Source organism: Canis lupus, chromosome 30 (genome assembly GCF_011100685.1).
Source record: "Canis lupus familiaris isolate Mischka breed German Shepherd chromosome 30, alternate assembly UU_Cfam_GSD_1.0, whole genome shotgun sequence".
Classification (NCBI taxonomy): Eukaryota; Metazoa; Chordata; class Mammalia; order Carnivora; family Canidae; genus Canis; species Canis lupus.
The window spans coordinates 39,965,664-39,981,846 of record NC_049251.1 but is presented as its reverse complement, the minus strand read 5'-3'; the positions used below and the strand labels follow the sequence as shown (position 1 = coordinate 39,981,846).

Sequence of the window (16,183 nt, the reverse complement as noted above, 5' to 3'; positions counted from 1 at the left end):
GAGAGAGAGAGAGAGAGAGAGAGAGAAGAGAGAGAGAGAGAGAGAGAGAGAAACGATGAACACACATGCAAAAATATCCTCAACAAAATATAAACAAAACAAATCCAACAATGCATTAAAAACAAATCATTCACCGAGATCAAGTGGGAATTATTCCTGGGATGCAAGGGTGGTTAACTATTCACAAATCAATCAACATGATACATCAGATCAAGAGAAAGGATAAAAATCATATGATTATTTCAAAAAATGCAGAAAAAAACATTTAATAAAGTATGGTACCCACTTACGATAAAAATTCTCAACACAGCAGTTTCACACGGAATATACTTCAACATAATAAAGGCCATCTATGAAAAACCCACAGCTAGCATCATACTCAATGGTGAAAAGAGGAGAGCTTTTCCCCTAAGATCAGGAACAAGCCAAGTATATTCACTCTCTCCACTTTTATTTAACATAGCCCTGAAATTCTAGCCACAGCAATCAGACAAGAAAAAGAAATAAAAGGCATCCAGGTTGGTAAGGAAGAACTAAATATTTCACTACTTGCAGATCATATGACACTATATATAGAAAATCCGAAAGACTCCACCAAAAACCTACTGGAAATGATAAATGAATTTATAAAGGTTGTAGGATACAAAATCAATACACAAATCTATTGTATTTCTATATACTAAATAATAAAGTAGCATAAAGAGAAATTAAGAAAATAATCCCATTTATAATTGCATCATAAACAATAAATTATCTAGGAATAAACCTAACCAAGGAGGTCAAAGACCTATACTCTGAACTATTAAAGATTGATGGAATAAATTGAAGATGACACAAATGGGAAAACATTCTATGCTAATGAATTGGGAGAATAAATATTGTTGAAATGGCCATACAACTAAAGCAATCTAAAGATTTAATGCAATCCCTATCAAAGTATCAACATTTTTCACAGAACTAGAATGAATAATCCTAAAATGCATATGGAACTGGACAGCTACATGTTAAAAAGTGAAATTGGACTACTTACTTCCTACAACAAAATAGCAGTAGGGAACTGATTTCATAAATTATGGCACATGTATTAAAATGATACTACACAGATTTGATTAATTTTAAACAATAATGATATTAAAAACTGTATGTACTGTATAATGTTAAAAAATAAGGATTCAAATCTACACAATGTAGTTTATATATAAAAAAGCATGTAAGATTTATATACTAATATATAAAGAGCAGAAAATAGGTCAAATGGGTCAAATGTTAATAGTAACTATTATTCCTTATCCAATTGTCTAAAATTAGTATTAGTATTTTACTTATTATAAAGTTAATGTTAATATGGAAATGCAAAGAAAACTTTTTAAAGAAAACAATGTTGATCTGTACAAGGTTATAGTTGCTGTAAGCTTATTAATGCTGCAGAAGAATAAATATAACTGCAAAAATACGCTCATCTTTCATGTCTACTCACAATCACTATTAAGCCACAGGCAGAAGGAAAAGACACAGTATGTATGATTTACTTAGTCATTTTCAAAATATGAAGCACTCAGAACCAAAAAAATCACCCCAAAAGGTGTGGATCTCCTTCCTTCCTAATTGAAAAAATATATCATGTAGCCTCATGGAATCCTGTTCAATGCACTCCTACTCTCTTACTAACAAGTCAAGAAGTGGCCATTTGACTACTTGATACTATTAATCCTAAATAAGTATTAATTAGAGACACTGTTTTTCCTTTAGGCATAGAAAAGCAGGTTGATGCAAAAGAAACAGCACTGAACTAGGAGTCAAAATATGTAGATCAAGATAAATTCTGCAACTCATCACTGAGTGACTTCTTTGGGCCAATTCCCTCCCTTAGTAAAATAAAGGGATTAGATAATAAATCCTAAAGTCCTCCCTTTTCTAACATTCTAAAAATTAAAGTAACAAGCCCAAAAGCTAATCAGTGATGGCTAATTACACACACACACACACACATACACACACACAAAATTGTTAAGTTTAGCTTTTAAGTCACAATTGTGACTTCTTATTTAAACAACCTTGCTACAATATGAAATACAAATAATGTATATAAGAAACTAATACCTATATGGACATGATCTCATCAAAGTTTATACCTTTCCTGGAACGCCTGGGGGCTCAGTGGTTAAGCATCTGCCTTTGGCCCAGGGCGTGATCCCAGGGTCCCAGGATCGAGTCTCACATCGGGCTCCCTGCATGGAGCCTGCTTCTCCCTCTGCCTGTGTCTCTGCCTCTCTCTCTCTCTCTGTGTCTGTCATGAATAAATAGATAAAATCTTTAAAAAAAAAAAATTTTATATCCTTCCCATTCTTTTAATTACCTTTTATGGTTTTCTTCTACCATAATTTACTAAATTTAATGAAATAATTCACACTGAGGTTTATGACCTTCATATTCTTTCAGATTCCTCCTTAAAGATCTCATAGTACCTTGCTTTTTAAAAGACATGAAAAAAATTAAGATAAAGATAGATTCATGGTCTTTGAGAAAGAATAAAAAAAAGCTCTAAAATAGAATAAGCAAGAAAATGTATATGACACAATATACAATTTCATCAAACTGCCATTTTTAGAATGTAAGTTATACCTCAGAATAAACACATTTCATAAAATGTGGTATATCAAAAGAAATAATCTGTTCCCTATTATTTCAAAATATTATAACACAGACATAGAATTTTTAAGGATGTTCTTCCCAGATAAAAAGGGCTTACATATGTCTCCTAATACAAATGTATTTTTATTTGAAAAGCAAGTTTCCTTTATAGAAATCCAGTCTCATGCTCAAGAGGCTTATTACTTAGTTCTCTGCAACTCAGTTTGCTTTTAAGAGCAGGATGGATGCCAAATTACTAATCTAAACAGATGACAAATTAATGTAAGGGTTTTCACATACTGTTTTGAAAAACAGTATTTTTCTCTAAGCCTCATCCAGTACTTCCTCAACTTTAAACCTAAAATCTAATTAATCAGTCTATTCCAGAATCAAATTAAGTATTTCCTTAAATTCTTAAAAATATTATGAATATTCCACTATTTTAAGCCTGCCTGGCAGACCAATAAATAAGATAAATAGGAGGCATTTTACGGCATTTTCTTATTGCCTTCTACAATAATTGGGATGGGTAGAGGCTGGAGGGCTGGAATATGTTTTTGTTTCTCTAGATGATGATTAAGGTAAGAAAAGTGAAGGATGAGGAAGAAGTAGGGGAATGGAGAGATGAATGTAAACGGGAAGAAAAGAAAAAAGAAAAATTAGGAGAAAAAGAAAAGATGAGAGAAGTAAAGAAATAAAAGAATACTTAACCAAAAACAACATGGTATTTTTAGATAGCACTCTACCATATATTTTGAGTATCGCTCTCCAGAAATATAGTATACTGAAAACAATAAATTGTAATTTAGCTCATTAGCATTTAGTTTATTAACATTTAATTCAATACTTACTATATGCCAAGGGTTAATGCTAACTGCTTAAGTCAAAGAGGTATAATTCCCTGGGTATCAGAGTTTCATCCAGAGTAATACCAAAAAAAACTCTAATAAACTATTTTCTTGATTGATATCACTCCTCCATAAAACTATTCCAGCAGATTATCCTCCAGAATGAGTTCAAAGGAAAGCTGGTTTGTAACTACTAATTTGTAGGACGGAAGTAGTCCTATCAAATGAAGAATGTACGAGCTGTCCCTGAATTTACAGCTGAGATAACGCAGCAGCCTAGAAAGCCAGGACCTAAGAGTTTCCTATATAAAAAATTACCAAGTGCGAAGGGCTCCATGCTATTTTTGTGTCAGAGAGAGACAGAGTCCCTGTTATTAAAGTGGCCAGTGATAATGCTCTAGAGCATGCTCTGACATATGGTTTCTTTTCAAAAATAAATAAATATTTATTTGTTGGTTTGTTTATTATTTATTTGAGAGAGAGAGAGAACATGTGAGTAAGAGAACACACACAGGGGAGGGGCAAAGGGAGAAGCAGACTCCTCACCAAGTGGGAAGCCAGACACGGGACTTGATCCTGAAGACCCAAGCTGAAGGCAGACGCCTAACCTACTGAATCACTCATGTGTCCCTGAGACGTGGTTTCTTACCTTCTTTTGCCCCTGCAACAGACCAAGGGGGCAAACTTGGACTCTCAAAAAATAAAAATATCACCTGTTACTGTAACACCTATCAGGTGTTTCAATTCAATGATTTACTTTTGGTACCGAGTTTCCTGGCCTGCAGCAATGGCAATAAGGGACTCATTGTCAGCCTAGAAAAGGAACTTGTTCTGTTATTTGAAGAACTGAGACAAATTGTGGAAGTTTCTTTATCAGGCAGTGGTTTTGATATACACTTTATTTTTATTATAACAGATACAATATCGATCCAGTAATCTTTGGATCACAATACTTGTATCCATGTCCTCAAGGAAGGGCCCCATTTCCACCTGACACATATATATAAAAATTATGGACAGATTGATTGTTATCTTTTCTTATGTAGGGTCTTTTTTAATTTAGTGAGATCTAGGGATACCAGAGAAATGGTTCAGTACATCACAGCTCCTATGGACTTAGTCCAGTCACAAATATACATGAGAATAGAAATTCAGTGGGTCAGAATCACTTGAGTCATTAGGTGTTTCCTATTACATAATATGGCAAGGTCTGCAGAACGAAGCAGATCCTTTTTATTGTGAATAATAATGAGGGCATATTTTTCTTTATATTGTTGTATTTCTTCACAATGAGTGTGAGAAAGTAAAGTAATAAAATCAGTACCATCACTAACTTTTTATGTATGCATTATTTCACAATATAGATGAAATATTACTAATTGTTTTGATTCTTCTCAGAGGGAGCTGCTCTTTAATTAAAATGAAAATGATAACTAATGTCTTTTTTCTCCATTCTGCTTTCTGTAACCAGTCTTTTAATGTTTGTGTGTTCCTTATAAAATTTAGAAGTGATTCATTATTGAATTCTGTTTCCAATATTGGTATGTCTGTAAACATGGTAGCACAGCCATTTTCTTCATACATGAGTACAGATAAAATAGTATTTTTTAGAGTACAATTTGAGAACTAAAAATAAGTTAATTAACTAAAGTATGTATAGACATTACTAAAATACTATTCAAAAATTAAAGCACTAGTTCATTTTTTAAAATGAGTGTGTTTGGAGATTCATGAAACTCAGAGAGATAGCATACAATGAAGATTTAGGCTCCCCTGATGTTATTTATCTGTGTTTCCCTAATGCCTAGACTAATGCAGAGAGCACAAGCAGGTGATGAAAAATGCTTAAACAGATAAAAAGTTGGAGAATTCCAACATATATAAAGATTTCATTTATTTGAGAGAGAAAGAGAGAGAGCAAGTGCAGGCCAGGGGGTGAGGAGGGAGAGGGGCAGAGGGAGAGAGAGAAGTAGGCTTCCCAGTGAGCAGGGAGGCCCACATGGGGCTTGAACCCAGGACTCTGGGATCAATAATCTGAGCCGAAGGCAGACAACCAAATGAGCCACCCAGACACTCCTAGAATTCCATTATATTTAAATAAAATTTTTTCACACAGTAAATTTAAGAAAATCTGAAATGTAAGACCTTTTATCAAAATAATGTCTTTTATGACAGCATCTATTTTGAAAAATTAAACATAAAATGACAACTTTTAAAATCTGATAGATTATTTTAATTATACAAAAGATTCAACTCTGCCAAGGTGCCTTCCTACAGGTATAGCATAAACTTCTATTTTTATCTACTACAGTCTATGTATTATGTTCAAAGTGACAGATGAGAAAAATGAAGCTAATGAAATACTGTGAAACAGATACCATGCCAAACAGAAAAGGCCATCTTCTGATAGGATGATAGCCGACCATCTGTCCCCCTACTATTCAGTGACAATCACAAATACTCCATCAGTTTTCTGGTAGGTGGAGATGATAAATGAGGTAAAGACTTCTTTTGCAGATTCTGATGTTCCTTTCTGATCTGATCTGTGGTTTAACAGATGACTCAAAAGCACAGGGTTCAACAAACTTATTAATTTATCATGCTGCGAAGACGGAGAAAGGTCTGAGCTCAATACTGCAATAGGGAGTGGTACAGTTGTATTGAACTAAGTCTTGTAACTAAAAGCTTTTTTCTCAGAATTCTCAGATTTCAAACACAGCATGTTAGACCGCAATTAGGCTTCATTCTTAAAAAATCATCTCAATAATATCCCAGGAACTGTATTACACAAATAATATCACCCTTTCAAAAAAAAAGATCAAAGTGAAAAGAATGTTCAGGGACAGAACCAGAACCCCTCCGTTGTGAGTGGCTTTCACAGCCCTAGGTGACAAGAGCTTAAGAGAGTCAGCAGCTTCACATCAAACACAACAGCACGAGAACAAAGATTCTCCATAAGTCTATTTAACTTTTAAATGTTTAAGAAAAGGATACATGTAAAAATATAAATATGTTTAAGTAAAAGAAAAGAAAAAGATGTATTACTGTAACTCTAAACAACAGAAAGCTGGAATGGCTAATTAATATTTAGACAAGGAAAAAAAAAATATTTAGACAAGGTATCAAAAAATATTACTAGGATTAAAGAGGATCATTTCATAATAATGGGATCAATTAACAAGGGGACATAACAATCATTAGCATTTATGCTCCTAATAATATAACTTGAAACTATATAAGACAAAAACTGATTGAACTGCCAAGAGAAACAGAAAAATTCACAATTAAAATAAGAGATTTCAATATCCCTTTCTCAAAAATTGATAGATTAAAAGTAGGGGAAAAACCAGCAGGGATATAGTAGATGAGGAAACTTTCTGAGGTGGTATGTATGTTCACTGTCTTGATCATGGTGTGGTTTCATGGGTATGGACATGCCAAAAATTATTGTCAACCTAAATAAGTGTAGTTTAATGTATGACAAGTCTCAAAGACATTTAAAAACAGCAACAAATTTCTCATCTGTAAAAATCTAGGCAGTATAATAATTCAGTAGGAAAGAGCTATGTCCAAAAGATTACAGATAGCATGGTACTTTTTTAGAGAGCAGGAAACAGCTACAATAAAATTATACTTTTTAGGAATAGACCTACATGCAAAAATAAAATTATGATAGGGACAAGAGAGGGAGAAGGAGAGTATAGATAATAAAGGGACATATCAGGCAGCACTATGCAAAACTAGGTTTGCAAAATTAATACCATACAAAAATAATATTCAGGAGAGAGGCATGAAAAGGGAAAGAGGGACGTTTCCTAGTCTTAAAAGAAAAAAAAATATGTAAATAGTTAAAATCATGATGATAAAACATTGTGATATATGTGTGTGTGTATATACATATATACACATATATATACATATTCTTAAAACACAGAGATATGAATAAATAATTGAATATTGGCAGTCTTCCCATTTTTGAGAAAAGGATATTAGTGAGGACAAAAAATAGGTTGAAAAAGTGAGAATATTTGCATTACAATAAGCAAATCTCATCTGATATATACCCAAAGAGAGGGAAAAGATATTCTTAAGATTTTACAATGTATTAAGCTATAAAGAAAATCAAACTCTCCAAAGTAGAACCTAGATAAACCATAATCTCTGATCATAATGCAATAAAAGTTGAAACTGAAAACACAGAATAGCACTCATTTTAGCATCACATACTTTAAAACTGAAGCAATGCCCAGAAGATTAGCCTGATCTGTATATAAGATAGCAGTCAAATCCATGAATCATCTCATGCTTTTAAACACACACATAAACTCATACTCATAAAACAAAAGGCACTGCCTCTCTAATCTATAACCTTGAAAATATCTCTTTGTTTAAAAGGAAATAAAAACTGAAATTCAGGGGCACACGGATGGGTCAGTTGGTTAAGCATCAACCCTTGATTTTCAACTCAGTCACGATCTCAGGGTTATGAGATAGAGACCTGCATCAGGCTCTGTGCTCAGCATAGAATCTGCTTGAGATTCTTTCTCCCTCTCCTTCTGCCCCGCCCCCGGTTGTGTGCTCTCTGGCTCTAAAATAAAAAAATAAATTGTTAAAAAGAACCCTGAAATTCAAAATACTTTTAAAATACATTAATTTAGAGACAAAATGATCCTACTGAGAAATGTTTAAGACTCAAATGAAGAAAGTGAATGCTTAACTAAAGAACATATAAACAAAGGCAAGACATAAGTAGACAAACATGTTGCTGGATGGAAAGAAAAACATATTTAAAAGATGTCTACTCTTGCCAATTTAATCTTGCCATAATTTCACTGCAATCTCAATCAAAATCAAAACAATTTTCTTAGTTTAACAAGTTAGTCACAAAGGTTATATACAAAGTGAAAAGCAGAGAAACAGCCAAGGTAGTTTTGAAAAATAATAAAGGACAATATATCTATCCTGTTAGGAATAGAAGCAAGGAGATAGCAAATAATGTCTACTCAATTTTTGAAGAAAATAATTATTAAGCTACAGATCTACACCCAGTGAAGATATCTTTCACAAACAAAAGTACTACAAACAAACAAAAACATAATTTCCTTCCAGGAGATTCTCACTAACCTGAGTGGTAGGTACACAGACAATTGTTTCATTATTGTTCTACAAATAATAGAAACAGAAAGCAACAGATAAAAGGGGGTAGGGGATCCAGTATTTGGATTAATGGCATCAAAGGATACTGCAATAGATTTAAAAGAATACAGAATTCAGGATAAAACTGGCCAAAAGATCCAAGTCCCTATGATGGCTTTCTATGGTTGCAGGTGTGTATCTAATTTAACCAAGAACAAAAAGCAGTGGAAAGAACACAGAATATTCCTGGGCAACTGTTGTATTTCTTTTTTAAACATGTTTTTGCTTGGGGTACCTGGGTGGCTCAGTTGGTTAAGGTCTGCCTTTGGCTCAGGTCATGATCCTAGAGTCCTGGAATGCAGCCCTATATGAGGGGCTCCCTGCTCAGCGGGGAGCCTGCTTCTCCCTCTCCCTGCTTGCACTCTCTTTTGCTATCCCTCTCCCTCAAATAAAATAAAATCTTTAAGAATAAAATAAAATAAATGAAATGTTTTTTGCTTCTGTCAAAGTTTTGCAAACACATATCAGCAAACATATTTTACATAGTCAATGGCTCAAAGAAATAGTTCCCCACTGCTCTCTCCACTCCTTTCCCAAATCCAGATGCAATTGTTTTACCTTTCTTCTCTATATTCCTAAATATATATTTCTACTTCTTCATTTTTCAGTTTTAAGATTATCTATTGACTTCTCACCATGCAACATATGGACTTAGCTCTATGCCCTGAACCTGTTCCCATCACCCATGCTTTAAATACTTCGTATCCCTTCAATCTTTCCAAGTATGAAGGGACCAGAAGAGAAGTATTACCATTTAACTACTAGGTAGCAGGAATATGGGGTTTACTACACTCCTTTCTGATACAGAAATACTTTGTAATCTAAAAAAAATTCTGAGAGGGAGGACCAAATTTTGGAACTGGGAAGTTTTGTTTTACAACTTTTTGTGATTTTCCTGATACAACAGATGTGTCTACTCTGATGATTACAAGAGAAGTTAAATTGACAAAATAATTATTACTAAACTCAGTTAACTCTCATCATAGATCTGCTCCTGTATATTCACTTTGGAACTAATATACTGGCCACTGAATTTCAGATAAAGAACCTAATAAAGTCAATATTAAAATAAAAGAATTTATAATCAATTATTTATTAAGGAAATAAGAGTTATGTGAATTATGCAGGTAAAATGCTAAACTTGTCAACTATTCTTGTCAGAGCAAGAGTATTCCTGCTTAGAAATTCCTATTTTTTTAAAGGTTATTTGTTTATTTATTTGAGAAAGAGCATGAGTAAGCGAGTAGAGGGAGGGCAAAGAGGGAAGGACAAGGACAAGCAGACTCCACAGTGAGCACGGAGCCCTACATGGGGCTTGATCTCTTGACTCTGAGGTCATGACCTGAGCCAAAATGAAGAAGTGGACCCTCAACCAATGGAGCCACCCAGGCACGCCTGTTCCTGCTTATAAACTTCTATTAATAAATCCTTCATTCCCTTTATTCTTCCACCATGAAGTTGTCACATTATGGATTTTAAGATTATGTATCCATAAAATTTCCATATAAAGAAATACATATTATAAAACTTTGAGACAATATTCAAGTAGAAACAGCTTAAGTTGTAGAAATTCGCCTCACTGCAACCCTTTCTGATTCTCTATCATCTAACTGAAAGACAGCAGTTGCAAAAGTCATCACAATTGCTGTGGCCTTTTAATGTTGCCCATAGCCACAATTCTGCAACTCCTCACAAATGACACACAAGAGCCAGATGAAAATGTATCGGTCTGTAATCTGTAGATGTATAAAAGTAGTCACTATCATAGTCATTCCAAGCTATCATGATCTTCAATAGAGTTTAAGGGTTTATGTCTTTTCAAAAGCAATAGTGTTTAGGTATTTAAGTAACTGTGTAAAGGCAATGTATATCAGCTACAAAAAATATCCAAAACATGTTATAACTTTAACACTTAAATTATCAGCTTGGGACATTCCATTCTAATTCCCAAATAAACAGATGTAAAGAGGAAAAAATAGTCAATTATTGGAAACAAATTATAAAATTAAAGAACCACCATAATGCAAACAAAATGCAGCATGTAATATAGTACATTAGGCCCAAGGTCTCATGCAGAGAAATATGGTTGAAATGGCTTTTCACATCTGTACAGTGTAATAGTATTATGAGAGCTATGTAGGAGTCACAAAATAAAGTTTTATCAAGCACTAAAGACCTTTAATTTCTAACCTGCAGGTGTTACCTATTTGAAACTTCATTTAAAAATAAAGCAACTAATAATAAATTTATTTTTTATTGGTGTTCAATTTGCCAACATACAGAATAACACCCAGTGCTCATCCCATCAAGTGCTCCCCTCAGGGAAAAAATAAAATAAAATAAAAAAATAAAATAAATAAAATAAAATAAAATAAAATAAAAATAAAATAAAATAAAATAAATAAATTCTGGCTTTATAAAAATAAATAAATAAATAAAAATAAAGCTACAGGGAGCGCCTGGGTGGCTCAAATGGTTAAGCACCTGCCTTCAGAGCAGGGCATGATCTCCAGATCCTGGGATCAAGCCCCACATTGGACTCCCTGTTCAGCAGGGAGTCTGCTTCTCCTTCTCCCTCTCTTCTCCTGCTTGTATTATACTGTCATTCTCTCAAATGAGTAAATAAAAAATCTTTTTAAAAAATCTTTTTAAAAAAAGAGTTAAAGCAGCTGTTTAAAAGAAAAGATACATGGAAGAGAACATTGTGTAGTTGTAATTTACCAAAGCAATGACACAGACTCTGAAAAAACTGAAATAACTATATAGTTCTCTAGGCTTCTTGTTCTGAATCACTGATTAATGATAAATATCTCTAAAAATGATGTTTACTAAAGGAAAAGAGACAATAAAAGTAAAATGGTCATATAATATCAGAAAAAGTATGAAAAACAGGTGTCAATGGAGTAACATTTCAAATCTGCTTTACCTTACTTAGCATGGGGCATTTGTTCAATACAATTTAGCTAGAGAGGTGTGTATCACCTATATGTGTGTATGAGTTATACACTGAATACATACATATGTCCTCTCTCACACAATTCTCTCTCTTGTGTACTCGTGCTTACTTTCATAAACACACACACACACATACACCCATAAAATTTTTCCCATTCTATTAAAGACAAAATAAAGGCAACGGAAGCTATATCTGTCCTGTAAGAAATAGTAAGACATTTTTATATAGTTTCCCCAACTAACTTAAAGTGTACCCCACTGAGATACTGGGTGGGAAAAACAGATTTATTCTAAATGAGTTCTAGATTGTTCATTTGACTTGATTTTCTGTTGAAAAGCAGACAAAATGTTTTCCTAACATGACTGTAAAAGGAGAATACTTCTACAAACAAAGGTAAGCAAGGTAGGGAAATGAATCAACTGAGAATTACTATTATTTCCTGGACTGTCATCAATTCTAGGAGACATCTTAGGAGACTTCCCTCAATACCAGCACACTCTGCCGAAAGAGATCACCTTACATTTCATTAAAAATAGTAAAGTCTTTATGTTTTGCTAATTTAAAATATCATTCTTTCTTTCAATCATGTAATCTGAATATTTTTTCCAAGCTGAAATACTAATTTGGGATTTGTAAAGCCACATTTGGTTATAAACATCCAACATACTTAAGATCCTTCATGAAAGTCCTTTTTACATCCATGAATCACATAAAAATAAACTATAAGTGCACAGGTTAACAAACAGAGCTTGTATACTTTATACGCTTTTAAAGCAAAAGAGTCTCACAAAGAGAAATATATGGATTAAAAAAAAAACTTTTTCACTTCATTCTCTATGTAAGATTGAAAGTATTTCATTCAATGTCCACAAAAATCACTTAGCTTCTTTAGATAGTGTGAAAACAGGATGGCACAGAACCCGTTTTAATTAAAACTTACACTTTATCTCCCTTTCTGATATTTCCTACCCATTTCTTCTCCCTTCCCCTCTATTCCAGAACATGGAAGACTCCTAACTCTGGGAAACGAACGAGGGGTGGTGGAAGGGGAGGAGGGCGGGGAGTGGGGGTGACTGGGTGGCGGGCACTGAGGGGGGCACTTGACGGGATGAGCACTGGGTGTTATTCTGTATGTTGGCAAATTGAACACCAATAAAAAAATAAATTTATTATTTAAAAAAACTTACACTTTATTATTTCTCTAGCAATGTACAAAAAATTAATTTTGGAACATATTTATACTACCACCTATTTGTTGTGACTTCTAAGATGATGAAAGAGAAAAAAAAATAAAACAATAAAATAGCTCTTTTTATGAAGTCTCAAAAAAACAAGAAAAATTTCCTGGTAAAATTACAATAAAAACACAAAACAATAAACCTTTCTTGTTGGGCAGCTACCTATTATGTTTAACAGGCTTAAAACAAAATGTGTCAAAGATCAAGAGTAAGTTATCTGATATGTCAAGTGCATAAGGTCAAAGGTACAATTTTATTAGGTCAGAGTTGGTATAAATAAAATCTTACATGTCAAAGAGGAAGGGTCACAGACAAGGTGTATATAACATAAAGACATCACAGATGACAAGTAATAACTTTAAGTAGAACAAGTATGTTTACTATAGATACCTCCACTGATTAAAAATGAAACTTCCATATGAGTAAATATAAAATTGCTTTACAATATCACATAACTCATATGTTATATTGCATGCTTGTCTTCAGGAAAAAAGGGCAATAATCAAGAATAACTACGTTGTGAAAACTTAAAGAAAATTTAATTCTTTTGAGCTGAAATAGTATACAAAATGAAAACATCAACCAAGTCTCAAGTCACAACAGCTAAATAAGAGGCTATGTATGCTATAATAGCTACAAAAGTTGGATAATAGACCACATTATTTTCTTCCAAATCACATGAACTAAATAATACTTTCCTTCTCAACTTTCTTTGTTGAAGTAAAACACACAAAATTTAGATTTAAATATACATAATAGCAATACTCCAGAAAATGTTTAAACAATTTGTTGTAAATTAAATAATATAGTTTTTTAATTAAGAGAACTTAATTAGAAATAATTTTTATGGGCAGCCCCAGTGGTTCAGTGGTTTAGCGCAGACTTCAGCCCAGGGCGTGATCCTGGAGACCCAGGATCGAGTCCCATGTCAGGCTCCCTGCATGGAGCCTGCTTCTCCCTCTGCCTGTGTCTCTGCCTCTCTCTCTTTCTCTCTCTCTCTCTGAATAAATAAATAAAATCTAAAAAAAATTAAGAAATAACTTTTATAAATGGAAGAATTTCATTTGTAATGGAATAATTAAATTCTAATTAATGAAAGCAATTTAAAAGTTTTTTTCAAAGTGGCATTCACATACACGTGACACTAGTCCTAAACAGCAAACTTAGATATGAATGGGGATAATTATATGAATGATTCAAGTAAAAAAAACAATATTATTCTGTCTTAAAATATCCATACAATTTAAGTAAAGGACAAAAATTATTTGAGGTAAACTAAATACATGATTAATAACGTGTTTTATTAACGGTACCTAAAGCTATTCTATACAACCTTTCAGTTCAACTCAGCTCAGTAAGTTTTTATTAAATATCTTACAAAATGTCAGGCATTATATCAAACAATAGATATACAGGAATTAAACATTAGGAGACTTCCAATTCCAGCCACAATGAACTGGCTTATCCTGGACTTATTTTCCAACTCAAAACGTTGCACAAAATATACAAAACGTCAATTTGAAGGCATTAAATAGCAGAGAGAGCCAGGACTTGAGAGCCCATGATCCCTGAAAGAAAGGAAGCACATGAGGTGAGCTCCACACTCACTCTAAATTTTTCTTTAAGGGCTTATGTTGATTTTTGGCTTGGTAGAACACTGTTAAGATGAAAATAGCATCCTCACTGAGCTGAATTAACAAGAGAACCTGGTTTAGAGCTGCCAAAGTGATTGGAACTTGAGAGGCAAAATCCTCAAAAAGAGGAAATCATAGGGAAGCAAGCCCAAATAACTATGTAATTTCCTTTCAAGCATTTGGTCATGTCCAGAAATTCAGGAAAAACAGTAGCTTCAGGGCTCCTACCTTGCTAGGATTTATTGATTTATTAAGAAGCAACCAAAGAACTACCTGTGCTTCCTGACAGCATTCAATCCAGACCAAAGCCTTCAAGTCCTTGAACTCTCTGCTCCCCAACCAATCACCTAGCACAAGCCCACACATCCTATAGTAAGTCCTTTCTAACACCTTATTGAGAATCTCCATATATTCCCATAGTATGCAATTTCCATTCTTCTAATAAATGAATAAAACCCAATTTTATTCAACTACAGATGTGTTCCTGATGGTCTTTGCCTGGAAAGCACTGACAAAAAGCTAAGAAAAAGAATCAACTATAGCTTCACATAAACATTAAACATCAATCTCATAGAGTTAGGGTTGATGAAAGAAGCCAGACACAAAAAGTACATACTGAGTGATACCATTTAAGTAAAGTTCCAGAACAAACAAGACTAACTGATGGCGCTATAGTGAGAGGCTAGTTACCTTTAAAAAAAAAAAAAAAAAAAAAAGATTTTATTTATTTATTCATGAGAGACACACGGAAAGAGAGAGAGAGAGGCAGAGACACAGGCAGAGAGAGAAGCAGGCTCCATGCCAGGAGCCCGATGTGGGACTCGATCTCAAGTCTCCAGGATCACGTCCTGGGCCAAAGGCAGGTGCTAAACTGCTGAGCCACCCAGGGATCCCCGACTAGTTACCTTTTGGGAACATGTCTGGGACAGAGCAAGAGGGAGCCTTCTGGGGTACAAGAAATGATCTTTATCTTCATGTGAGTGAAACATGTAAAAATTAATTAAGCTATATACTTGAGATTATAAACAGAAATAACATATTCATAGATTAGCAATGTCATTCATGTCCAGATAATAGTCTAATGTAAAATATTTATAAAAATATTCATACAAATCTAAAATTGCATTGTCAACAATTATAAGATTAAATAATACATTTCCAAAAACTTCTAAATACTGTGCTCTATAAAGGTATCTATATATAGATGACATTTATATTGAACTATTTTCTAAGAAATGTAGAGCATCACTAAACAATTCTTTCTTATATTATTAAAATATCAAAATATGATGTTTTTTACATTAAAATATATGAATAACAGTATTAAATTCTTATTTCTATGTTTCTTGTTAAAATGTATACTAAAATGACACAAATGTAAACTAAAATGTATACTAAAATGACACATATTTTAATAGTTATTAAATGATATAGTTTTAAACAATCACATGAAAATGCAATTCTTTATGATAAAAAAGAGCATACTAGACAATCAACAAATATGTGTAAATGAATAAAAGTAAAGCTTACCACTTCTTCATCTGAAAGTTCACGCCCTTGGATGCTGCTATTCTCTCTCACAGCTTGCTGGTGTTTTTTTCCTTTAATATGACTAAAAAGATACACCTCTGAAGAGATCTAAAGGCATAAAATCAAAGCAATTATAATAAACATAATTAT

The 16,183-nt window shown here is 33.3% G+C and overlaps 1 protein-coding gene and 1 pseudogene across 9 annotated transcripts in view; one reads left to right on the top strand and one right to left on the bottom strand.

The window, feature by feature from the left end:
- Positions 1-16,183, bottom strand: part of SCAPER (S-phase cyclin A associated protein in the ER) — a 432,460-nt gene that overhangs the window by 267,025 nt on the left and 149,252 nt on the right. For all 9 annotated transcript variants that reach the window (XM_038581073.1, XM_038581077.1, XM_038581076.1 and 6 more), the window contains one exon: positions 16,034-16,141. In XM_038581073.1, coding sequence (XP_038437001.1) covers positions 16,034-16,141 — 108 coding nt within the window. The remainder of the gene's footprint in view (positions 1-16,033; positions 16,142-16,183) is intronic.
- On the top strand, positions 3,704-4,415 carry LOC102153149 (annotated as a pseudogene).